At 40.8% G+C, this 26,408-nt stretch overlaps 1 protein-coding gene across 2 annotated transcripts in view; it reads right to left on the reverse strand.

Moving 5' to 3' along the window:
- LOC104559328 (vesicle-associated membrane protein 2) overlaps nt 1-26,408 on the reverse strand; it is a 58,162-nt gene that overhangs the window by 25,114 nt on the left and 6,640 nt on the right. The window contains exon 1 of one of the 2 annotated variants that reach the window (XM_062005826.1): nt 25,642-25,910. The exons of the other annotated variant lie outside the window; for it this stretch is intronic. Within the exon in view, the coding sequence (XP_061861810.1) occupies nt 25,642-25,643 (2 nt within the window). The 5' untranslated portion in view covers nt 25,644-25,910. Of the gene's footprint in view, nt 1-25,641; nt 25,911-26,408 lie in introns of those variants that run through there. 2 annotated transcript variants of the gene reach the window in all.

The following is a 26,408-nucleotide window of genomic DNA, read 5'->3' on the forward strand; positions in this document are numbered from 1 at the left end:
CAAATAAAGTATTAATGTGCTTTTTCTTTTCTTTCTCATTAAAAAAGCCCCAACAACAAAACACCTGAAAGTAAGTCACAATTTCATCAGCACTGAAATGTTCTTGTGGCCTTGCTATACACATCTATTCAATGGCAGTCTCATCACAACTGCATTTTATAGGGCAATTACCCTTCTTATAATACAGCTTAATTACCAGGAGGCTTATTAAACTTAACTATTCTCTAACTTCTTGGCCAAGAGAACAACAGTAAACATTTTTTTTCTCACTTATTCACTACTTAAACAGAAGTCACACAGTACGTGCTATAAGAGAGAATAGCAAAAATATCTGTACAGAAAGCCAAACCTTCATCCTTATTTCTTTCAAAATGCCACATTCAGTCTTGAAGAGCTTCCATGGTGCAGAGCTACCATTTGCAAATGACTGTTCTTATCACAGGTGCCTTGCCTTCCCACAGTGTTATGATTCTTATGCAAGGTATTTTCTCCCCAGTTTCAACATCCACCAGTTACTGAAACTAGACTCCATTTAACCAATTAAATATATTAACTAATAAAACAAAAGGAGACATCTCATTTCAAACTCTCACTGAATGAAAAAAGCCTCAAATGTTGGGACATTTTGAATACAACACAATCAGAGTTTTCTAAAAGATTTGTCTATATCATCACAGACATCTCTCAAGTTCTTCAGGCTCACCATCCTCATGGGATCTCTGAGACTCTTGTAGTTTCTCCTTAGACTATGCTCCTATCTTTACCTTACTATCTGTCTTTCTCTCAAAACTCAGATAGTTTTTAAATGACCATCTTTGCTTTAAGAAAAGCCCTATATGTAAGTCACGTTTCCAGAACCCTCAGTGTGATTTCAGAAGCTTACAGATATGCTGTGGATCATGCTGAGGCTGAGATGTAGCATCTGACTTTCTTATTTAGTTGAGGCATTTAAATCAATGTTGTGCACACCTGGATATTTTCAAATTGCTACAGTCCAGAAACTAAACTTTGCTTCCCCCCCCCAAATAAATCCATACACTTCTAGTAGTTCAGCAAGGACCAGTTTATCTTGGTTCTGTCTTTTAGTCTTGTTACACTTAAGAGACTGTCTTTGCTATTTGTTAAAATGCTTAGACACTTTGCTGAAAATCTGTTGTGAGTTGCATCATTATAAGCAGCCCTTGGGGTTCTCTAGATAAATGGAAACACTCTCCTCCATGTCTGCTGAGTGAGTATTGCAATTTTGCTCAGCATTCATCTGAAACTTGGAAGTTAATTACTTTTACAGTACTTCAAAAGTAACCACTTGGTCCTCATCTTCTTTGAAAACAAAAAGAAAACCCATTAGGATTAAGGAGAAATGTTTGAGATTTAAACCTGATGTGTTGAAAAGCCAAAGATTTACTCAAAAATTGAACTGTCCACTTGTTATTGAAGTGAGAAGAAATTGGTGAGAATTATATTTGGTCCAAACCAATCCATTCACAATCAACCATAAAGTCCTGTTAATATAAACAAAGAAAAAGTCAGATCGCTGAAGCATTCCTACAGTTAACATTTCCTGACCTCAAAGCTACTTTTCAAGCTCTCTTAGTCTTTCCATTTGCATTACATCCCTTGAAGGGCAAGGTATTACCTCTTCCTTTTGTGACTGGGATACAAATATATACTTTGCTTTAGAAGCAAATTATTCATGCAGCTTGCTTCTGTAAAAAAGCTAAATAACTTTCTACAGCTATCTCAACTAAATATTGAGAATTAGAACCACCTGTCCACAACAAATTCAGACTACCTACAGCAAGATTCAATGCATTAATAGAGCTATTACTCAAATGAGTCATCATGCTGCTGCCAGTGCTGTAATGCAGGCCTGGCACAACAGCTTCCAGTCGTACAATTCTTCAAGCACTACTGGGAACCTTGTGTATGGTGTACGGGAGCATGATGACGCACCAAACAGAGAAAGAAATGTGCAGGGCTGTAACCAGTTCCCTAGGTAACAAAGAAATACTATTAAAAGAGAAAGTGGTACCAAGGTGGTACATAACTAACTAAATAAATGCATACAATAACATCTCACAAGCATGAGTAACTTTCCTAGGTACTGCAGAGAACAGAGAGGGGCAGCGTATGTAAATTCATGCACCATCTATGTGTGAGAAAACAGAATAATCCCTCCCCAGTGAAATGACCAAATAATATCCTCATTCACAAGTTCCTTTTAGGCAGCCAGGAAAACTGCCTCCCAGCCCTTTTCCTCTTGCCTCACCACTAGTTTCTCAACGCTCTTTCACATTACAAACAGCTATTAAGCAACAGGAGGTTTGCTGAGAATGAGTCATTCTGTGGCTGATAGTCTGAGTGCAGGATGGAGATTAGTGACCTGACAATGCACAGCCCCACAGTCCTGCTTCAAGATAACCAATGTGGTCACTGAATGCAGCAAAACTTAATAAATAAGTGCTTTCAAAGGACAAAATTATGTCATGCCTTATCTTTCTCACACATAGATTTCTTAGCCTAGCAAGAAGACTGCTATATGTTAGATGCAGAGTTGATAAACTGCATCAAGCAATAGGTATTAATAAGATATTCCTGTAAAGCAAACTAGGTAATAATTGCATTAGATTTTATTTAGATAGCAATATGAAATCCTTAGGTTTTGGAATGACAGTAAAAATTTGGGGAACTAAGACAAGGGGAAGTGGGGCACAACCATGCAAGGTCAACCAGTTCCTAACGTAAACAACGGATTTTGACTTAACCAGAAGTGTTTCTGGCAGGAGACATCTTTTGACTGAGGCTTTACTTTTTCTTTTATTTCCTTTTTTTCTCTAACAGAATAATGGAAAATAGAAAATTTATTCGGGAAAGGTCCCAGGAGTTCATCTTCTGCACTCCCTTATCTCCAGGCAGGACTGACTTCTTCAGATCTGAAACTAGTTTGTCTGCCTCAGCCTTGTCTGATTTTTCCCCCCAGCGATATTTCTATCACACATTTTCATGGTTCATTTAGCACTTTTAACTCAAGCAAGCTCCAAGGGCACAAGATGGAACCCTTAATCCTTGCAAATAGGTTTTGCAGTATTTAGTCTTAGGGCCCCTAAGCAAGGACTGGCCAGAACACATTTGTAGCATAGATCCCTCAATCATGATCAGCTGAGGGACTAGAATATCTAGAAGAGGAGTCATGAGTTTTGTCTATGATGCATCTTGATGCCTGCATGAAAATCTTAGGAGCAAGTCCATGAAATCCTGGAATAGCTGAACATCTATAGAGCAATTTAATACAGTAAATTAAGTCATTTCTCTTGTTAAGTTTGGTAGAAATTACACTGATTCTGGAGGAAGCCTCTACGAAATCTTTCACAAAGCACATTTTGAAGGGATCTGTTCAAATCAAAGCAGAGTTCTCTCATTGCCTATTCTCTTGAAAACTGGGTTGCCTCAAGTTTTCTAGTCTTAAATAGAATTGGCTGACTTCCTTAAAAAAGTAATAACATACTCATAAAAGTATTAAGATGTGCAGTGCCTACTGACTGTGAATATTTAAATGAGTTAACTGAGACAAACATTATCAGAAATACATATACTACAATGTTAATGGGAAAAAAAGAGTTAGAAGCGAGATTCCAGTATTCAAACTGGGGTGAAAATTAGAGAATTAACCTGGCCTAAATAAACAGACCACATTTCTGGTTTTCCCATCACATTTGAAGTAAAACCAACTAACAGCTTGTGAGTAATCCACTGAAGAACAATTCTCAGAGATTACTTTCAAATAATTGTTGAAAAAAAACCTGTTAGATGCTTAGACTTCTCACAGACAACTCCAAATTGAAGAGTCAAAGAAATAATAAACCATGAAGTACCGACTCACCAAGATGGCAGAAGTTACCTGTGCAAGACTTTGTTATGCAGGTTACTTAATAGAGACTGAAGTAATCCCACATATATGTAATGCATCAAGATATTTGTGTCTATGTGTATGTGTGTATCTCAAAACCTCAAAAACTGTGACCATCAGAGTTCAGGGAGAAGATTCTAGACACTAGCTTGTTCTCCAATCTAGCATACAAAAATGTAATGGTCGAAGACCAGTGGGTTACCAGTTCCAATGGTTAAATGAATGCCAGATTCCAAATCAAAAGCCTGAACATCAACAAACCAATCCTTGATGTAATTCAAACAAACTGGCAGTGGCTCTAAAAAAGTAAAACATGAAATAATATATACATGACACAAAGTCATGAATTTAATGGCCTTGTGGCCTTAGTCTGTGTTTCAAGCTACAGTATGATTAAAGAAACCTATTTGAATGAATTCCACTTTTATCAGTAACTGCTAAATACAATTTAGGATAAAGTGTATGTTTGGTGAGCATGCTAATCTCACACACTGCTACATCCAAGTTATCTAAGTAAATGAAACACAATCTGTAACTTGTAGAAAGCCCAATTTTGTTAACAATCATCTGGGACATGGCTAATTGTAGAGGTTTTCTCCCTATTTGTTTTGCTCATATGCTCTTGATATCGTCACTTAACTCTAACAGAGATTCTTAAGACTTTCATGAGTCAGAAGAACAGCATATGGTTTCTAATAATTAACCAATAATTATCACAATCTCACCATGCAGCCAGGTTTGGTTTTCACTTAATGCTCACACAGGGAAGTAAATACAACAAAAAACAATGACCCAATTTATGTTATTGAGGGAGTGCATGTTTAGTTTTTGCTCTGGATAAGGCTGTATGAAATTCCTAGGTCCTCTCCAGTAAGGTTCCTACTGCATCAGGACCTCAAAAACATCAAAATATCTGAGTTTTGGCATGGTACCACAGGCTTTTTAAAAAATAAATGCAAATTCTTACTAGTTGCAACAACTGTGTTGCATTCGCATGTTCTCCAGTAGCTATCATATATAAGGTACTGTCTGTGCATATGTGGATTAACACCAGCACTTCTTCAAGGAGCTTGTAGCTAGCACGAGAGAATGGTTTGTAAGTGGTTATTGATATCTTGAGACCACATAACTATGGTTTATGGCCACATTCCACAGAACCAGCTGCACAGTTCTATATACAACCTTCCTGAATGATACTACAATGATAAAGAACCTTCCCACACTCTTTGTTTAGCATTTTTTTCTTATTAAGATTATGACTAACATTTAATGAGATTCAGTAGATTTGAAGGGCATGCTTTTCTGGAAAAGCCTCTATTTCAGAAGTTTGCAGTGCCTTGTACTTCAACTCAGCCTTCAATCTCACACATGCAGTTTTACATCTGATTTACTGATGTAAATCAGATTTTACTGATGAGAAATATTATTCATCTACCTACCTGATGGCATGTGCAGGCAGTTCAGAGATTTTTCTTGAAGTCAGTAAGATTACTCTCCTACCACCGTAAAGGAATGATCTGACACAGATATCTTATTTTGAGAAATGCCTTGATGAATCCCATTTAATCTGAAGAGCATTCTAATAATATAAATTCAGAGCATTCTGTCAAGCAAATATGCCTGAATCACACATATTTGGTTTAACTCAACCTGAAAAAAAATGACAGCAATTGCAGCACTCTGTCATCATCTTAAGACAGCAATTTTAGTTAAATATTACTGTCACAGCTCCACAATGTACCAGGCAGTGTCCAAGGGGCTTTCAATAGTAGGAAACAGCTCCATCTTGACATTTTAGGTGTCCTGTGGTGCAGACAATTATCAATGTCCGAAAAGAAAGAACATGTTTGCTTGACTCAGTTAGAAGAAGTAGCAAATAAAGACATTAAACTATTCTGACTGTATCCATTGAACACAGGCACTTTCCAGAACATCTATCTTGGAATGAATATATTGAGTCAAACAAAAGAAAGAAGCAGCAGATCTGAGTCTGTTAGTTCTTGCTTTTATTGGCTTGTCAGTTATGACTTTGAAGATATGTATGTGGACTCAGAAATTTCTGTTACATACCACACAATGAAACATAGATTTCAATAAAAGTGCCAAAAGAAGTATATTAATAATAGCTGGCTTTAATTTTATCATTTGTATGTTAGTTTGCTTGGAAACAAAAGGTATCAACACAGGACAAATGATCCGCTGGCTTATTTATTTATGGAACAAACACTCACGGTATAATAATGTCCTTCACTGTGGTTAGGGTTCCCAATGGGTTTTTATTGATACCAGGACTGAGTCTTAACCCCTTTACTGATCTAAACCAGCAGCAGTATTTAGAATTACTCCATTTATTCCTTGTTCTATGGTATCTTTCATGAAAAAGCAACCTTTGCAGACTATATTATGAACTGTTCTGTGAAGAAACAAACCAACAAAGCCTGGCTTCATATCCAAAATTGCTAACATTACTCCCCAGTCACCAAAAAAACTCAAGCTTACTTCCCTTACCATCTTGCAAGACTTGCTAAATTGTAATATTTCCTGTTTCTAAGGCATCCACTAGATCTTCTTCACCCTTTCCCCTTCTAATGAACATGGCATGGTGAGGTCCAGAACATCTCTGCATACAGGCAGCCAACAGCTTCTGAGCTTCATTTACTGACTTTTCCTCAGCTGGCAGCAATAATTTGGTCTTCATCTCTACCTAGCAGCTGATTTCTCAACAGCTGTTAGAAATTCTTATCTATAAGGTCTTTATTACTCTATCAGGTTTAGTAGAAGAGTAAAGATACAATCACACAAACTGCATCTCCTTGGAAAAGCAGGTCAAAGCCAGCACCATTTAAAAGCCTTAAAAGACACCTCTTTTTTTAGCTTCTGCTTTTGCTACTGTTATTCAACCATGTGTTATGCCCCAGTTATGCCAATGACTCTCCAGTAGGGGAAGACACTGTTGGTTTTACACAGAAGTGGTATAACAAATGAGTGGGCAATCAATCAGCTTTCAAAAGATGTGACTACTGCATTCAGTCATTCAACTGCCCTGAATGAAAGCAGAACATGAAAAACATGGGGTGTTTTGAAAGTACAAATAAAAGCAGCCACCTCAAATGATTGTATTCATTTCAGTCCAGAAGAAAAATGTTAATTTTTTTTGCCTGAAAATTCACATATATGGCTAGTGAATAACACTACAGGGTCCAAACACTTTCCCATTAACAGAAATCCTACTGGAAGATTGTGATGGACCAGCTCAATTCTAAGTACTCAAAGTACTTGGAATTATCTTCTAGAAGTCAATTCTAATGGGCTTCTGCATCTCCAGCAGACTCATACTGCAAAACAGTAGTTGAAGACTGTTTTATTGCACCTGCCTATGTTACTTACTAACCATTCTCACATGACCAGTTTGATGATAGACTTTAAGGGTTATTTGGAGTTTGCTTACTAACACTTCTTTCAAAGGTGTGCACAAGGTGGTGCACATAAAGGCATGTACACACATCAATCGAAGAATACAATCTATATTCAGTTTCTCTAACTCAGCATTTAACAAGCCACCAGTAACCTACTGTCTCCCACCCTCCTGCATAACAGTCACTATTATCCTTTTTTCTTTCTGTTTTTTAAATCTTTCACACATTTTTTAAACTCTAGGAGAGAATAAGTTAATAGTTCATATACAAAAGACGTTTAGTTGAAAAAAAAAGGTTGTAGCTTTAAGAGTTACTTCATTTTGTAGTAGCCGAAGCCCCATCTCAGCACTTACACAGCAAACACACCAATCTTCAAGCACTATTATGAAAAGCTTTGTAATTTCTTAAGCCAGAGTAATTGCAATGAGAAAAAAAGAAGCTGGTAGAGTAGAAAGAAATCGAGGAGACAAAAAGAATCCTGAACAATAAATTACTTGAAACATCATTTCTTATGTTTCATTCCCCACAAACTCTCCAGTGGAAAACCAAGAGGGAGAACTAGCGATGCGTCATTGCATTGTTATAGATATTATACTTTCTTTAGGACAGGAGTTAAAGTTACCACAGCTGCAGGTGCACACTGACCCAACTGACCTGCAGACTTCCCAGCAAGGCAAACGTGGAAGCTACAGATGGATAGCTGTACTACCTGGTGTGTGCTTGAAATGTGAGGTATGGGCTCCTCCACTAAGCAACCTACACACAACAGAAACAGCCTTGGTAGGCAGACCCTACAGAAAATCTGTAGCAGAAAAAACACCCTGCATAAAAGTTTAAGAGCTTTTAACTGGGTGAAAGACTCGAAATAGGTAACACACACACTTGGAACAAGTTAAGAGGTTTATAGAAGAGTAAATTAGTTTAAAGAAATCAATTCAAGGCTTCCTTTAAATGTTATCTGTTACTGCCTGCTGGAGGCTGTTCTCTCAAATGAACAAATCTTTCTGAATTATTTTTCACAAAGAGTATTGGTTATGAAATACACACCTTATTCAATGCCTGGGTGTTTTACACATTGCATTTCTCCTGTTACATTCATGATACAAGCAATCCAAACATATTTCAGTCCATGGTTTGTTTACAATTCAGAGCAAACCTTAATCCTCTGTTATTTTCTGCAACTTTTCTGACCAAAATCTCTTAAAATCAACAAGAGAGTACTTGTGCTTCTGCAATAGGTATTGCAGGACTAACAGCTCTTGATAGGGAGATTTCTGGTATTGCTTTTGTTTGTAATCTTTGCAAATATTTAACTCACATCCAATTAGGCACAAATACTGAACAACGGGACACCCTAACTCGGGTATCTATAGTGCAAATAAGTATCTTTCTTGCTTGTTTAGCTTCTTAGTTTACAGAGACAGGGAGTACCTCTTGCAATATTTGGACATGACAGAGTAGAGCAGAAACTGAAGTCCACTGTAATACCAAACACTAACAGTTTTAATGTGGATGAGTTGCTCCTTTCAAGAGAATATGCAAATTAAAGGAACACCCAGAGCTCTATCTCAGCCACACTAATCCTGTGACTCACCTACTAATGGCTTTCCATAAATTAGGCAGCTAAAAATGAGTAGGAAGCGTGAAACCATTAACACTTCCTATAGTGCAAATTCTCTCACTGCATGTGAAGAAAATCCATGACAGTCAAAATAAGAGAGATGAAGGTGTCAGCACCCATCATGTTTAGATTTTGTTAATAATTCAAACCTTTCTCCTTTGGAGTGTATGGTTTTAGAATGAATTATTCTCTATTTCCTTTTCCAAATGAAAACTGAGAGTTTGTCATTCACTAATTCCATATGTTTTCTTCCCAACTATTAAAAGAGGAGAAATGAATTTGGCTAGTTATTTGTGTTGCCAGCAATACCTCACAGTAATACCCTACTGTAGCAATGCTTTGTATGTATCAACTTCCATACAACAACACTGCAACTGAAGTGCCTGGTGGCAAAACTGACAATATACAACAGAAAAGCTGTCATAGAATCATAGAGATGGAGGAGACACTGCACTTTGGTAGCCATCAATTTCTTTGGGAGTAGCCCAAAGCAATCCTTTTTACCATCACAGAGCAGATTGGTTGTTCTGGGCCTGGCAGGAACAGGGTGTGTCAAAAGGGCACCACTGTGATTACCACTTTGTAGAAGCAAAATAGGTTAAAAACTGAAATTCAGGGCCAGTATTTAAAGCTCATACACACATCTGTATAGGCCCAGAATGTAACTGGTAAGCAGCAAGTGCTGCAGAGTTTGGTTAAGCTCTATAATGGAGCTTAATGTACATGACCAAAATGGTTAAGTCACCCAATGGCAGCTAAATTTTGTCAGCATCCTATTATCAAAAATTCTGAATATCAAATATTCAGGTTAATGCTTCTTATCTTCTCATTTCTGAATGGGTACAGTTATAGCATTTCTAATCAAAACCATTTGTTCTATCCAACCCAGCCTTGCTGCATCTAGTTCCCATCACTTTTTGTTTCTCTGGTCTATACTATATCAAACTAAACAAGATCTTAAGAGAATAGACGTTAGAACTGGTTTGCTGTTAACTGAATTTTGTATTCATGTTGCTATACTCTTTCTGGACTAAGCATCCACTGAAATGTATTCCTTTACATAATACTGTCTTGTCATGGGGGCAAATGAGAGACTGCTGTCCTTGCAGCACTGTAAAAAGAACTAGTTTGAAGTAAAGCTGCCTAACAAAAAGAAAGGCTTAACATTTTAAGGTTGGTGGGACAGGAGGAAGGATGAGTGACTAAAAAGAAGGACAAGAGGAAATGGGCTCAAGTTGCACCAGGGGAGGTTTAGATTGGACATAAGGAAGAACTTTTTCACCTAGAGGGTTATTAAACATTATTCCCTGCCCAGGGAAGGGGTGCAGTCACCATCCCTAGAGATATTCAAAAGACACATAGATGAGGTGCTGAGGGTTATGGTTTAGTTTAGTGATGGGCCTGGCAGTGTGAGGTTAGTGGTTGGACTTGATGATCTTAAAGGTCTTTTCCAACTGCAATGATTCTATGATTCTATGATAAGTGAGGTGTGGCTTCTGCTCTGCCACAGAAACCAGCATAACCTTGGACAAAGTCATTTGATCTCACCTTCCTGAAAGGCATTTCAAATGTCTGATCCCCACTCATATATGCCAATGACAGTGAGATCTTTGAGGATCTGTTTTCCTGCCTTGGCTGTAGTTCTGTTTCTGTATGAATGTGAGGCAAACACTACAGCATGGAAGAAGACACATAGATATCTAAAGCAGTACAGATGATCTTTGATAGCAATAACTTTAACAGGTTTATCAGAGTTCTTCACCCATGAACATTTCTCAGCTCACCAAAAGGGGTTTTACTTTTTTTTGCCTTTGTAGACTCCATAATTTTTTGACCCTAGTAGGACCTAATCAGACCAGTAAAGTAACTTTAATGGTTACTACAATTACATCAGTCTGAGAGGGTGCATTAGGCTGTAGTGACCAGCACAAAGCACTGCAATAGAGCAGGAATTCAAGACTGCAACTCCAAAGCTACCTTGGCAGTGCATAGGAGGCTATGTCAGGTGTGAGGAAAGAAATAGCTATTTCTGCTAAGAGCCTTTTAGCTACAACATATAATCTCAGGTGCTTAGCTAGCCATCTGACTATCCTTTATCTCCAACAAAAAGTCACTCTGTCCTATTTGCCTCTTTTATGTTTGAACCTACTATTTTCTCCAGGTATTTTTTTACCTTGCAATAATCCATTAACTTCATGTGCTTTGATCTTTCCATAGGGAATTTATTTTCTCTCTTCAAAGATCTCTTCTAGTGAGAAGATATTTTCCCAAGTCCATAGTTTCTGTTCCCTTCACATGTCACAGAATCACAACTGTTTAAAATTGTTCTCTTTTTTACCTTAAAATAATACAAAAAAATAAGAAATCAAATTCCAAATTAGAAGGAAGCCAGACAAGTTTACTCCCAATGGCACAAGATGTGTCCTCTGATGGAAAAAAACCTGACAGACAGACATTGCTGGAGCAAATTCCCTCCACTAAAGGATTTGTGAGGCAGAGTAGTTACAGGAGAGCAAAACTAGTCAAAGGTAGTCAGAGGCAGTCAAAGATCAAAGGTGAGGAAAGAGGGAAAAAAGAAAAAGCAAGGCAGAGATGATTATGTTTTACCCCAGGAAGCCACTTTACATGTGCCTCAGACCACAACATCTCTCCTAGCAGCATCAAGATATTACAACCTGTTGTTCCTCTATTTCACTCACCAACTTTTGCATGTATCACTAGACACTCTTGCAGTTACAAAGAACCATGAAGAGCTGAAGCTTTCACCTTCCCACACAAACAGTGAGTAAGGGTTACTGTAAGCTGGTTTATTTCCTAGTACTCTGAGAAAAAATATTCAGGAAGAGGTCAGAAGCCCTAATTTCTTTTTAAATGGCAGTTTCTGGTGCATTCTGATGGAGACACAATCCCACACTTACTCAATTCTGTGAGACAAGTTTGGAGAACATCAGCAAAGAGAACACATTCATTAAAGCTCTGGGACAATCCTAAGTATGTAACAGAATGACATAAATCATTTTTACTCACTTCTGCTACTCAATTTAGATATTAACATTAAATTCCCATTAACAGTTATTATTTCTGAAGTAAAAAAAATCCATAAAATATATATAACAGTTATGTTCATCCCACTTTTCCAACAAGACTTTAACTCTTCTTTGTTTCACATATCAGTGTTCCTATGGCATAAATCTGTGCAGTGCTGAGGCTACCAGTACCACTGTCTTCAAGACACAGAGGAGTATTTTCATAGAATCATAGAATTGTTTCAGCTGGAAGCAACCTTTAAGCTCATGGGGTGCAGCCTTTGTCCCAGCCCTATCAACCACTGGCCCATTTCCCTAAATGCAATATCCACCTGTCTCTTAAACACCCCCAGGGATGGTGACTCCAGCACCTCCCTGGGCAGCCTGTTCCAATACCTGACAACCCTTTCAGTATGGAAATTCCTCCTCATATCCAACCTGAACCTCCCTCTGGTGCAACTTGGGGCTGTTTCCTCTAAAATCATTATTCTAATTAAAATTCACTGTTTGTTCCCTCACTTAAAAAAGCTGCCTTGCAGACACATGTTTTTAGAGGGAAATCTCTTACTCTCCATTTCAAGGAGTTTTCAACCTTATGCATTCATTTGAGCTTCCAAATCCCTGCCTGCTTGATCTATGGTGTTGCCCTGCCCTACTGTACCAGATGTGAGACACTCAGGACCTATGGGACATTTACACATTGATCTTGATTTCAGTCAATTGTACAGGTTTAATACAGGACTACTGCTATATTCTGAGAATCAACTTGCTTTATTTACATGTACATTATAGACTGGAGATAAGAAGCAGTGAGAAATGGATGCATCCTCTTCTACCTAGTATGGTATTACACAGTCCTCAGCCTTCAGCTTTCATGAAAAAAGCTAGTTCCTGTGTCAATAGCCACAAACTCTCCTTCTATAATTCTCCTTTTCTCTGATTCTATAGAAACATGACTTAAAATAGTTGTTACTGTTTTGTTGTCCTTAAACTTGCTTATAAAGGATACCTCCACATAGAGAAGATAAGCACCAACAACACATCCTGTGTAAAGCAAAGTACTACTATGAACAAACGAGTACTCTTCAAAGCCAGGTTGCCTGAACTGTGAGAACAAATACCTCAGTGGACTGTAGATAAGAGCCCAAAAAGAACAGGCTGAGTTCCAACATTTTAGTTTGTCAAACAACTTCTCCATTTTAGATATTCTGAAAAAGAAACAACCCATCTAATGCACACACATGCAAAAATACCAGCCTCTCAGGATTTTGTTTCTAAAGGCAGAGAAAAACACTGAGTTGTCAAACAGAACACACTTTGCATCTTAACACTCATATGCAGAACAGCTCTTGCACAGCAACATGGAAACATCTCAGTTGGGCATTCTCTATACCCAGTTACACAAAGCAGCTGTCATTAAAAACACTGGCAATTTGAAAAAGCCTGCAAAGGTGTTTGTGCTGTGCTGAATATCTTCTCACCTAGAAATCTCACACTTCTTACAGTATATTAATATCTTCTCCCATAATCTTTGTATGGACAACTTACTTGTCTTTTTGATCTCCAAGTTAAGCATCCTGAATATTTATCTGAGTATGCCCAAGAGCAAGTTCTAAATAAAATCTATGTTGTATCTGGAAATACAAAATACACTTCATTCTGCAAAGGCTTCTGGAGAAGAATCCTATTTTGGTTCTGGCAAGGAAGAGAGAGGCAGCTACAATATCTCCCCTTTGTTCCACTTTGAAGACAGGAGGACAGACACACTTATTTCCTTCTCTGTGCAACAGTGAGGCAGTGTGATGTCTAATGTAGCAGTGGGTCACCCACCCCAGTCTATCCTTGTGTCTTTTTCATTCAGCCCTTCTATATCTATAGTAAAAAGAAAGTGGAAGCAAACTCTTCCATTCCAAAGACATGTGATCCCTGATTCAGCCCTGCTCTAGACCTCATTGACAGACATGGATTAGCAGCAGAAGCAATAGTATTGCCCAGGTAATAGGGAGATTCATCATGTTGATTTCTTTTTAGCAGGGTAGCTATCCCATTTCACTTCCAGTGTGTGTGTTCAATACAAAGCCAATCAGCCTTTGTCCAAAAAGCTCTTTCACTGGAAACAGGAAAAAGGTCCCTTAGCATGACCCCTGTCTATATCTGCAAGTCCATAGCAAGTATTTAGAGTTCTACCAGCTAATTAAAAGAGTCTGGGAGGGTGAAAGCTTTGTTTAAAATTGGAGGTGTCCAATATGATACAGTTTGGGGCTGTTTGGTCTGTTCAGAGCTCACCCCATCTCTCATGTGCCTAGTATTTTTGCAAATGCTGAGGCATCCACGATGCAGCCTTTTGAGATGTGAGACTGAAATGAGATTAAATTATCCTAGCAGTTCTCAATTTTCTGAACTGCTCCAGAGAGAAGTTTTTTCAAGGCTGGAGCTTGTCAAAACAGAAGATGCAAAAGCTTTTTGGAAATTCAGAAGTTCTATTTGGCATAAGAAAGAGTCAAGGCCCTCATCTTAATTCTTCACATATTCTCAACTATTTTTTTCTGACCTCAGCCTACCACCTGTCATTTCTCTTATCAAAGAACAAAGCCAAGTTTGCCTAGTTTACTCTCTCAAAGAGACATTTATCTCAAAGATAAATGCAGATTATTCTACTTGGACCAAATGAAAGGAAATTGGAGCTCAGAGCCCAGGGATTCCCTTTGTTTATTCTCCACCACAAGGGAATTTCTGCAATCCTGCCTCCTGTCACCACTGGCAGCCTGTTGGATATGTTTCTGCTGCTAGAGCCCTGAAATGCATGCCATCATCTCAGCATCGATTCAAAGGAAGGCCATTTCCACAGGAAGCTAGGTTAGGAGCCCTCTGCCACTTGGAGCTGTAGCTGATGCTTGCTGAATGTTCAATGTATAACCAATTTGTAATCAAGACCACCTCAGGAAGGGAAAAGTCTCAAATATAGGCAGATAAGTCCTATTCAGCTCTGGGAAGTTGCAGAAGAAGGCAGATATCGAGAGACACCATGTGCAGGTTAACAATAGATCACAGTGAAAACAACAGCAAACTGTATTCAGCACCTGAGTCACCGCTAAGACACCTGTCTGCTGGAGACTGTTATGTGACTGTGCTGTCAAGAGACTGAATGTTGGCTTGGTGCAGCAAGCTGCAAGTGTAAACACCTAGATTTGACTCCTCTTCCCCATACACTCATTAGGTTGCTATCCCATCTGTTACAATACCTGCCCATCACCCTTCAAATAAGAGGAGTTTCTCATTTTTTATCCTGAACCCCAGATGATTTTTTTAAAGATATGAAGAAACCATTCTCAAGTGCCTTCCTTTGCTATTTACATACATAATCCCAGGAGCAAACTGCACAAAATAAAACAAAGATTGTAGAAACAAACATAAGCCTTTGAGAAAATTCCTTTCAGCTAGAGGAGTTTTGTAAATGGTTGCATATATACCCAAACACTGAAGCACAACTACTCTGGTGCAGGGTGGGGGAATAGCTGCCCTCACTGTAAACCACATTCAGTCCTATAGACAAGCAACAATACAACAAAACCAAAGACAAGCACCATCAGCAAACTAAAAAAGACCCCAAAAGTGCAGTTTTAAATGAAAGGAACACTTGCCTAGTTACTGGTTAAGTTTTGTTTACAACATCTGGGGATTCTTCAGGTACACTCAGTAAAGTATATAATGTTTAATTAATTGAGACCTACCTATTGAACTATATTTTTTCTACCTTTTTAACGTTTTCCTTCAAGTTATTTCCTTCAAGTTATACTCAAAATGAAAGTACCTTGTACATAATGATTTAGCACTGAGCTGAGCCTGATCTAGAGCCAGTAGCCATGTTGCTTCCAGGGATTTTGAATCTCACATTCTAAACAGATAGGACTTCTTGGACTCCTTTTCCCTTAGCTAGGTAGCACTTAAGAGACTTCAACACTAGCAACCACTCAGTTGAATCAAAATTTAAGTTTCTTGAGTTCTTTCACTTGCTACAAGAACTACAGATTCATACACACACACTATCTGCCTTGTTAAACTATTTCAACTGTCCAAATACAGAGTGTTTGATTCTGTAATTGTTACCTTTTAGTCTTAAGTCAAAGTGCCTTCTTTGTGCAAGACAAGTGTCCCTATCCAGACTGCTCATGAAACAGGAAGGGCTGGGAGAGGAAGCTCAGGACTGAAATCAGGCTTTATTCCTAAAACTGTGGTGGTGAAAGAGATCCTTAGCAAATGGCTATCTGGGAGTTGGCAACAATATCAACTAGCATAGCTCATACCTGGCTTTGCTAGGTGGGGGTTAAACAGGGAAAGCACCTGTCAGCTGTGATTTCTGTTTAGGAGATGATTCTGCTACTAAAACATTTCAGTCTCTGCACAGAACTTAATAGCAAATCCTCTCATTCTCCCCTAGAATTAACTGCATAAAAGTGGTTGTCACAACAAGGGCAAGGAACATGCTAATGCACAGGTCATTGCTTTAACATTACTACTGTAGCCATGCATCAATTATGAAGCTGAAATACAAGAGACTAGGTTGTCATGTACATGGAGCAATTGAGAACTGACATGAAAAACATGCAGTTCAGTGACACCAAGCCAAGACGTATGGGGCATATTTTCCCTTTCCATTCCCTTCTCCTAGTCTCCCTAAAATGTTCAATGCAATGAGAAAAGCATCAAAATGTTAAGTGACTTGAAATATTTTTGTATTTATATCATCTAGTAAACAAAGTTGCTGAAAAATATCACTGTGTGATCTTCATGTATGTGTGGGAGACTGTCACAGCTGTCAGGGAATGACTGTACAGCTCCTTGCTGGAAAGAAGCAGTCAAACATTTCATAAGCAGACTGTTATGGTCTGGTGGGATCTCTGCTAAACACTTGGGATATCCAGACTGTCAGTTGCTTCCAGGAAGATATCTGCTGATTCATCCTGGCAGTACCCACTCTCAAGCTGAGCTCTCCCTGGATCCCAATCAGCAGAAAGGCTCTCAACCACAGCCCTGACACCAGCTCTGAGTATTTTGCCTTGAAATTCTCGGGTAAGGTCATCAACAAATAAGTCATAACAAAATCTCAGTCAGCTTTTGAAGTGTAGGAAACACCCAGATGCCCAAAGCCTCCTGGAAGGCCTGTTCTGTCACTCAGTGCACTTGTGATGGAAAACAAACAAAGCTATATTTGTACACAACTGGCTCCTGAAAATATGAGTACTTGGCCAGAATCAGTCCTAGCAAGTCAAGCCTGCAGCATGCACCACTCTCCCCCCATGCAAGGGATGCAAGGCCATTCTGCCACAGGTGCTCAGGTTATTGATGCTTAATCTGATGCCCATTTTGAAATCTTTGCAATTTTACAATAGGTAAGACCAATTATAAGACTTGATCCCACTCAGGATGTTTGGCAGCACAAAATGCCATGCCAATGAGTTCAGCTGCTCAGTGATTGCTCAGATTTAACCTTCAGGGTTAGATAAAAACTTTTTTTTTGCTGCTATTGATTAAAACTCTTTGTTTCTTTGCTTCCCCTCCCCTTTCCCCATGTGAATTGTCACCATGGGTGATGGCTGTGGGGTGCAGCTGTTCTCTCTGTGCACACACTGCAAATGGGTACTACTGGAGACATGAATGAATGAGAAGGGGAAATCATTCTCTATCAAAGCTACCATCAAACCAAGCTGGAGCCAAGGAAACTTTCCCACAGATCAACAAGTTAGTGAGATCTTTGTCTCTTCTTTTCAGTGTTGTTCAGGACCACTGAGAGAAATAGGAAAAGTCTGTTCCTAGAATTCCCCTCTAAACTCCAAAATAGCATTCAGACCACTGTCCCATGAGTTACTCTGTGCCAACAGCTCATGGATAACAGCAGATCAGGTGTATGCTTTCAAGCAGCAGTGCCCTTTGCCTTACTGCTGCACACTGTAATTAAGCCCCTGAGTTGGACCAGATACAACAGCATGCTACAGAAGAGCTATTTTTGTATGCATATTCAAATGAACAAATGTAGTTTCTAACCATTAACCTCCTGAAGTAGCTAACAAGCAGGTCTAAGGATAATTAACGACCTCCATAGTTGCTAAGAAAGCTTTAACAGGACCATAGATTTCTAAAGTGCTGGCACATTGCCAGACTCAGGACCTCAATGCCTAAAAAGGCAACTAATGCGTTATTACACCCCCCACAACCCTGAACCAGCACCCTAGACTTTCTGTGGGTGTAGAGGAGATGCTGAAAAGCCTATGGAGCCACTTCCTAAGCCCTTTCCTTCACAGATCCCCACTTGCTCTTATATAGGCAACCATGTTTCTGTAGAGCTGAGTACTTTGGGTGCATTGTTCACTTTGAGAGTTCAGAGATTGATTCCAGCAAGAACTATAGTTCAGAAGGCTCACTGGGAAAGCTCTCTCCTCACCTCTTCTTCAGAGGGACATAAAATGTAGACTGAGGAAGGAGATCTGGAGAGGCAGGCAAGATGCTGGGCTAAGGATCTGTCCTGCTTCTCACAGCCCCAAAATCAAGAAGCACCTGCTACCAGCATGGATATAAGGAGCACTCTGCCAAGAGTTCCTGTACAGTTCCACAGATGAAGGATCCATCCCCAGGGATTAAATCCACCACTTTCAGAAGTTACAAACTGAGCTGCCAAAGCCAGAGCTCTGTTGCAGTGGGTCACAACTTCTGCCTGGTCAGCACACCACTCTTTTGTAACTTTGCCTGCTTCCAGTCTGCTGCACGAGACAGTGAGATTTGCTTCTCCTTCATTATGCATCTGGACACCATAACTTGATAAAGGCACATTCTTTATTAAAATGTGCACTCTGCACCACTAAAGCAACTTTTAGAACAAAAGGGGAACAGAAAAAGAGCTTTCTCCAAACTTTCAAGCTATTGCAAGACATGGAGTAGAGAGATGGGAGCAGACACCAAGACACAGAAGATCACATTGAATATGAAAGATGGGAAAGCTCACTTGCAGGGAACCTGGGTTTTCTTCTCTGTAGGAGGAACATGAACTTTTGCATTCAAGACAAATTTAATCCTGTATTCCAGTGATCTGCATATTTAATTATTTAACTCCCCTATTTCCTCCCTTCCTGAACATCATATGTTTCCCCCTTCCATTACAGGTAGCATCCACTACCAATAGGTTGAAGACGAAAGTGCTACCATGTTCTCACAAATAAAAGGCAAACAGAATCACAGAAGCACTGAAGTTGGAAGGTTGGAAGGAACCTCTGAAGACCATCTGGTCCAACCACCTCCACAAAGCAGGGCCCACTAGATGGAGTTGCTTAAGACATAGTCCAGTCAGATTTTTTTTAACATCTCCAAAAACAATTTGCAAAACATCTCTCCTGCACATGTGCACTACAGCCCTTCAAGCTATTTAAAACCAAATTTTGCAATTTCTTTTCAAAGAATGCAAAGAAGTCTTTGGATAACTTTGTAACATTACACATTTTCCCACACCCAGACATAGAAAAATAAGAAAAACCTTTTCCCTACAATGACTGCATTTTAAAACTGCTCCATTCTTCTATTTCATTTTCCAATGAAAACGTTAAAAGTTCAACATCTAAATTCATAGAATCATAGAATCATAGAATGGTAGGGTTGGAAGGGACCTTTAGAGATCATCTAGTCCAACCCCCCTGCAGAAGCAGGGTCACCTAGATCAGGTCGCATTCCCATCTGGATGTGGTGTGAGCATCTTAAAATCAGCAACTATTCAGTATCAGGCACTAACAACAGTTCAGTACACCACTTAGCACTGTGTATGTCCTCTCCAACTCTTTTCTAGACCACGTAAGGACTTTTGTAACCTCTGTAGACACTTCCTTTCCTACTTAAGACTCCAGCATAAGGACTCCATTTGATGAAACAGGATACATCACAGCCTCTGGTGTATTCCCACCACCCATCAGCTGTTTCTGCCTCCAGCTCCTTGCAAAGGCTGTCTCAATTCTTCATGGTATTGATGTGTTCCACAGTAACAACATGGCCAGTGAAGCTTGCAGCATTGACTCCTCACAAACACAAACTGTCAGCTATTTGGTGCTTCCAAAACACAAGCAAAACTACAGCTCCAGTGTACAAATATGGGGTGGCAGCACTTGATTCCAATACATTTACTGGCTTACATTTAGAGAGCACTGCAATAGATGAGAACATACTTTAAAGGCAAACAAATAAACCCCAAAACACACAAGCCACAACTCTTGAAACAATGTGGGTTTGATCTTTTAAAAAGTCAATATCAGAAATTCTCTATTTTCTAAAGGACTTCTCTTTTGACTCAGTGATATTAATTCCAGCAGGTGTTAACACCCGATGAAATGGAATTGCTTTCTCATTTACTCCAAAATAGAGACACTTCTTTTCTTTTCCTACATACTTTTCATTTAATTTTGCATCTGAAGACATTGAGCAACTTGATCAGGTAATTCAGATCATGTGGTCAGAACAACATGTTATTCACATGTTATTTCAGCCAGTACACAAGCTACAACATAACTGTGACTGACAGAACACTTGCACATGTACACACAGATCTATTTCCATGAGTTACTACTTTCACAGAAAAATGTAACGTGGTCATAAGTGAGCAGTTAAAAAAACCCACCTTGCAATCATTTGGTGGTTGTTCAGTGGATAATGGAAAAGAGTTTAGAGAGCTCAAGTACAGACAGCAGGGAAAAAGGAATTGTGCCATTAAAAAACACCAGCCTAGTTAATTGCTGGTAATGGCTATGAGTGAGGACAGCAAAGAGTACCCAATTATGTAGGTGAGAGGATACTCTCTCTCTAGGTCATAATTGCTTAAAATGTACCATTTAGTTAATTTGAACTTATTTGGGACAGTCTGTGCTGCCCCTTCCAGCATCACAAACATTTGGCTAAAGCTGTCATCGAGAACTTTCCATGCATTCTGCATCCTACAAATGGTGGCAGAAGGCCTGTGGAAGGAAGGGAAGAACAGGTTTAATGCATTGTTCTCCTTTCTTCAACCATGCCTGTCCAGCCCAGGACCATCCTGTACACACATGTGCACACAAGGAGGGGTTTGCCTGGCGCTCTATAGCCTAATTATTGATTCTTCAGGAAGACATTAATTATGTAAATAGTATCTAAAAGGGGGAAATGCTCCTTTAGCAAACCAATTGAGCTCCCAATACAGCCACTTTAGGTGTCCTCTAGGTCAATCCACAGCTGGAACTATCAATACAAAATTCCTGGAAGACAACAGGAACAAGCCATGGCTGATCACACCAGAATGAATGACCACTAAGTCTCATGGAAAGAGACCATCAAACTAAATATATTTGGGGTTCATCTGCCTCATATGAGCCTGTTTTGAAGACATTTACCTTGACACATTTCACTTTGTCTGCACTTGTCACATGTAATTCCCAGTTCCTGTCACTCTGGGATTCTTTTCTTCACTGAGGTCCTCAAGACACCATTCAGTTTGATCTCTACACTTGCAAACACTCATCACCCAAATATCCAAAAGATTTATGACCTACTTGGGCAAGGTCAAATGGTGAGTGTGTGAGGAATAACACTTAATGAGTTGGAAGCATTTATTTCTAATGCAATATGTGAAGATCCCTCTCTGCATGACCCCACAAAAAAGCAAGCCAAGGGAAGCCTCAAAACAGCAGAATAAACAACAGCTCCTATTCCCAATGTCCTTATTTCAAGGCTCTTACTCAGAACTCTGAGCCTTAGATACAGCAAACATGGGTCAGAATAGAACCATGCTGAAAATGAGCTCCTTTCTCCTTCTCAACACCTTCTTCTCATGTACACAGCCCCCCTCCACTGAGTGCAGCCTGGTTGTTTTCACTACAAGCTCCATTACAACCCTTTAAAGAGAAGAACAACCCACTCTTTCATATCTGTGCTTGTGTGAACCAATGCCACAAGACCCTCAAACCATCATTCCCTCTGGCTCACTGTAGAGGCAGGGGGAAATGTCAGAAAATGTCAAGACTGAATCTAGCCTTTCTGGGTCTGAAGCAGCTGGCCACCAGATGAAAAGCCCTGAGAGCTCCAGAGGACTCAAATCTTCCTGCCACCAAGGATTTCTGGAGCTCTTTTGGAATGTATTTCTAAAGGAATGTAGATACTTAAGATCACTGAAGAGCTGCACCACCACTCAGAACACTTACCTCTTCATTCCATGCTCGTTATACTTTCCTAGGGCATGCACTGGCTGTACACACCTTTGTAAGCCACTGAACTCCCTAAAAGCAGTGGACCAGCACTCTGTAGAGAACAGTATTAAACGAGTTTGTTAATCAGTACAAGAGAAGGGCACAGTATGGAGATTTTGCCAAGTTTCATAAATGATGCCCACAAAAGGAGGGCTACATATTGCTCTAGTAGCAGCAGAAGACCACAGCCATTCACAGAAACTTAATAGACATTCAACCAGAACAGACTCATTACAATTGGTAGAACCATCTCAATCCCATCCATCCCCTCCAGGATGGACTCCCTGCTGCTTTAGAACAGGCAGAAAGATGTTTTTTTCAGAAAGCTCCAACTGCTACCCGAGGAATGAGAATCAGGGAGGCAATTCTGCCCCACAGAGAGCCAGGTGCTTTGCTCTGCTGCTTGTCTCACCAAAGTTGTACCCTGCAATAGAATAGATTGTATTGGATTAATGCAATCAAAGGCACCCTGCCATCTGGTTACTGACCTGTCTGTAAACAACAGATGACATGATGCCATGAGCTTCTATTATATATCATTTCCTATTGAGATGTGTCCACTGTGAAAGAAACAAAACCATACACTTCACCTGCTGCTGTTAGCCTATTTTCCAGAGAGGAAAAAAGCCTGCAAGTGCCTCAGCTTCGAGTGTTATTTCCTTCTCCTCATTCCTCCTCACTGCTGCTCATATCTTGTCCAAGTAAGTTTGTGTGCTTTCCCTTACACCCAGAACAATCTTCCCAGCTGTACTGGCAGGGTCCAATCCTTTTCTGGTTTTGCTTTAGATCCATTTTATATCTTTCTCCTTTCATTGAACTTTTTTATGCCACAGCCCCCTCTCCTCTGTCTGCACCAAGGTGAAAGATGTTTGTTACCTTAACGTATCTTACCAGCTCTGGACTGTGCTCACTGTGACAGAGACCCTAGGGACAGATTCCCACCTGATGTAAGTCAGTGCAGGTCCTCTGGGCTGATGCACAATCATTAATTACAAAGAAGACGGAGCATAGGGAGCACTGTTCTCCAATTTCTAATACAAGAGCAAGAGCAGACAGAACCTGCTTTCTGAAAGCTCAATACAAACAGGAAGCAGCTTTCAAACCCTGCATGGTCCAGCTCCACTGCAAATGGAGCAACTGGACACCATCCTGGAAGAACAACAAAACCTATTGAGAGTCAAGAAATACCAAGAATTCTCCTCAGGTTCAGACATTCCCTGAGCCTTAAATCACTGTAAACTGGGGAAGCATCCTGGGAATACCACTGCATACCCAATGTTTGCATGGACTCTTTCCTGAGCACTCCCTGCAAGCCACTTTAGGAGACAGCACCCCAGGATAGATGGAGCAGTCATTTGACCCAGTGACAGTTTCTTCAGTAGTCCACATGGGCTGAAGACACAGCACCATCTCTCACATGCGTGTCTGTATACGCACATGAGGAGAGTCCACCTCTGCAATACTCTAGAGGTGTAACAGCAAGAGAAGGAACCTCTACAGAGTATTTGGTGCTCACTGGCAACTGGCTTTTTATAGTCCAGTAAGCTACAACTATAGCTGCTGCTCCAAGTGAGTAGGTAATACACATTTATCTCTGTTGTCCATCAGTAATGCAGAAGCTACTGGGACACGATATTCATGCAGATGTTCAAAAAGTTTCCCTTCCATTATCTGGCAACGAATCAGAAGCTGACTGGCACCACCAAGGACAAGCTGTTTATTTGTCTTGGCCTTGTTTCAATTATCAAACTGAAAGTCTATAATGACAAACCAGCCAAAAGCTGCTTTCACTTTTTCTTCTAATTTGTCAGAAGTCTGATACAAGTCCCCTGAGGAAGAAGCATGACCAAGTTACCTTAGTTATCTTAGCATCACCCTTCCTGCTTTATTTACAGATGCTCTCATGAACACCCATACACAGCAAGACTCAAATATACATAGGTTAAATCAAACCTTATCTGTATATTACTTGAATTGTCTGAGCTGCTTAGATTGTGTAATACTGCAGCAGCAAACTTCTGTGTTAATCATTGAAGAACAGCTCACATACAAATGAAAGTATTTATGTCATCATCTGTCTCTCGATATAAACACAACTAAGCAACAGAAGCTTACAGTGAATTGGCTTTTTCTAGCTATAATTCAGGGTTTATGTAAGGAATCTTCTTTTAGAAGCAATTCTTTTTCCTTCCAAAGAGTTCCTTGCTTTAGAAATGTTGTAGACAACATGGAGAAAAGCTTATTGTCCAAGATGTTATGTAGGAAAGAGCATTAAAGAAAAAAGCCAACAATTCAGAATATGTGATTGTAGGCTATTTGGAAAACACCTCATGCAGAATAGCTGGTTATTGGAAGTATTTTTCATTTAGGTTGCCAAGATGATGTCCACTCTTGTCAGAATCACCCAAGCTTGAGTTTTTCCAAGATTGCCTAATACCAGCAGATACTTAGTTCCCTACATCACACATGAGCAACTGTTTCAGACATTTTCTCTGGCTGTCCCTTAGGACTCACCACCACGAGTGAGCAATGAATTGAGACGATTGTAAAACGATGCCTTTAGCTACCTGAATTCTTTTGTGAATGAACGGGAGTCTGGTCAATTCCTACTTATCTCAGCACACTTCTGGTCTCAGATTGACTTTGGGGGTTTTATCACAGCCTAACAGAGAACACTAAGCCCTTTCATTAATCCTGAATGTAAAGACTTGGAGGAGATACTCGAAGAGATACAAGCAAGAAGGAACAGATTATTAGCAAGCGCTGCTGCTGGCAGGGAGCCATTGGTACTGGAGATGGTGAGGCTCAACTGATCAGAGCTCGTAACTGAGACAGAACATTTTATTAAACAGCGAAAATAAGCAGGATCCATTAGCTGAGGATCAGCAGCTCTGAGTGACTCAGACTATTCAACAAGCTTGCCTGGAACCTGTTGAGGATCTTGGCCCAGCATTTCGAGTATTAATCCGAGTTCGAAATGTGCCGATAATCCTCTCGGCTGCTGCCCGGCAGCTGGATAAACAGCAGTAAAAGCCCTAAGTGCTCCCAGGTTAACAGCAATGGCACAGATCAGCCTTTGATGTCGCTCGCTCCAGACTCGGGCCGCCGGGATTACCCGCGCCCAGCCCCACGCCCTGGCGATGCAGCGGCACGGACGCCCCCCGCGAGGCCCGCGGCGGCTGCAGAGCCTCTCCCGCCGCGCCCGCGCCCCGCCGCACCCCGCAGAAGTTATGGCCCCGCTCTGCGGAGCAGCAGCGAGCGGCCGGCGCTGCTCCGACCCGCAGAAGTTCTCGCCCCGCAGCAGGGAGCGGCCGGCGCTGCCCCGGCCGCAGAGCCCCGCGCCCCGCTCCCCGCGCCGGAGCTGCCCGCGCACGCTGGGACGGGGCCGGGGCCGAGCGGCTGCGGGGCTGTGCCGGCTACTCACATGGCGGGCACCGGGCGGCTGCCGAGCGGCTCAGCGGCTGCTGCCTCCCTCTCCGGCAAAGATGGCTTTCCGGCTCCGCTCCCGCTGCAAGCGGTCTCCTAGTACCGTAGGCACTGTTGCTGAGATAGGAGGGGTAGGCACCGGCTACTGAGCATGCCTGTGCCTCGCATCACAGGGTAGGCAGCGGCGGCGTGGCACGGAGGGACCCCCTCCCCGCCCTCAGCGCCGAAGGGAGAAGGTCCCAGCGCAGCCTTGGAGGGGGGAAGCCCTTGCCCGCCTCCTCCCGGGGCAGCAAGGGCGATCTGCCCGGGGTGTGGCTACCGGAGCCGCACTTCCCAGCCAGGAGCCTGGCGAGGGATGGAGATGGAAACCACCTTCCTTCTCTTTCTCCTTTCTAGAAAGAAGGGTGGGGGGGGGCGAGGGAAGAGAATCAGGAGAGGCATTGCAGTTCAATCTGTGCTCTCCTTGGTGAGTACTTGCCCATGAAAAAAAGCAAGTTGTCAGGATTTTGATTCCTACCCATAAGGTAGAGCAAAACCAGAGGCAGATATACTACTAGATCAACCATTGCCTCTGAAGTGATTGTCTCTCAGATGAAATACAGCCATTAACAAGTTTCTGTGCTCCTGGCTTTGACTTCTTGCAGCCCTCACCTCACACTAAACATAGGGCCAGACATCCAATCTCCCCTTGAATCCGCTGCACACACACCACCCCTACACAGAACAAAAGTTCTTCTGAAGAGGAACGTGCTCCTTTGCACTTGA

Source organism: Colius striatus, chromosome 12 (genome assembly GCF_028858725.1).
Source record: "Colius striatus isolate bColStr4 chromosome 12, bColStr4.1.hap1, whole genome shotgun sequence".
Lineage (NCBI taxonomy): Eukaryota > Metazoa > Chordata > Aves > Coliiformes > Coliidae > Colius > Colius striatus.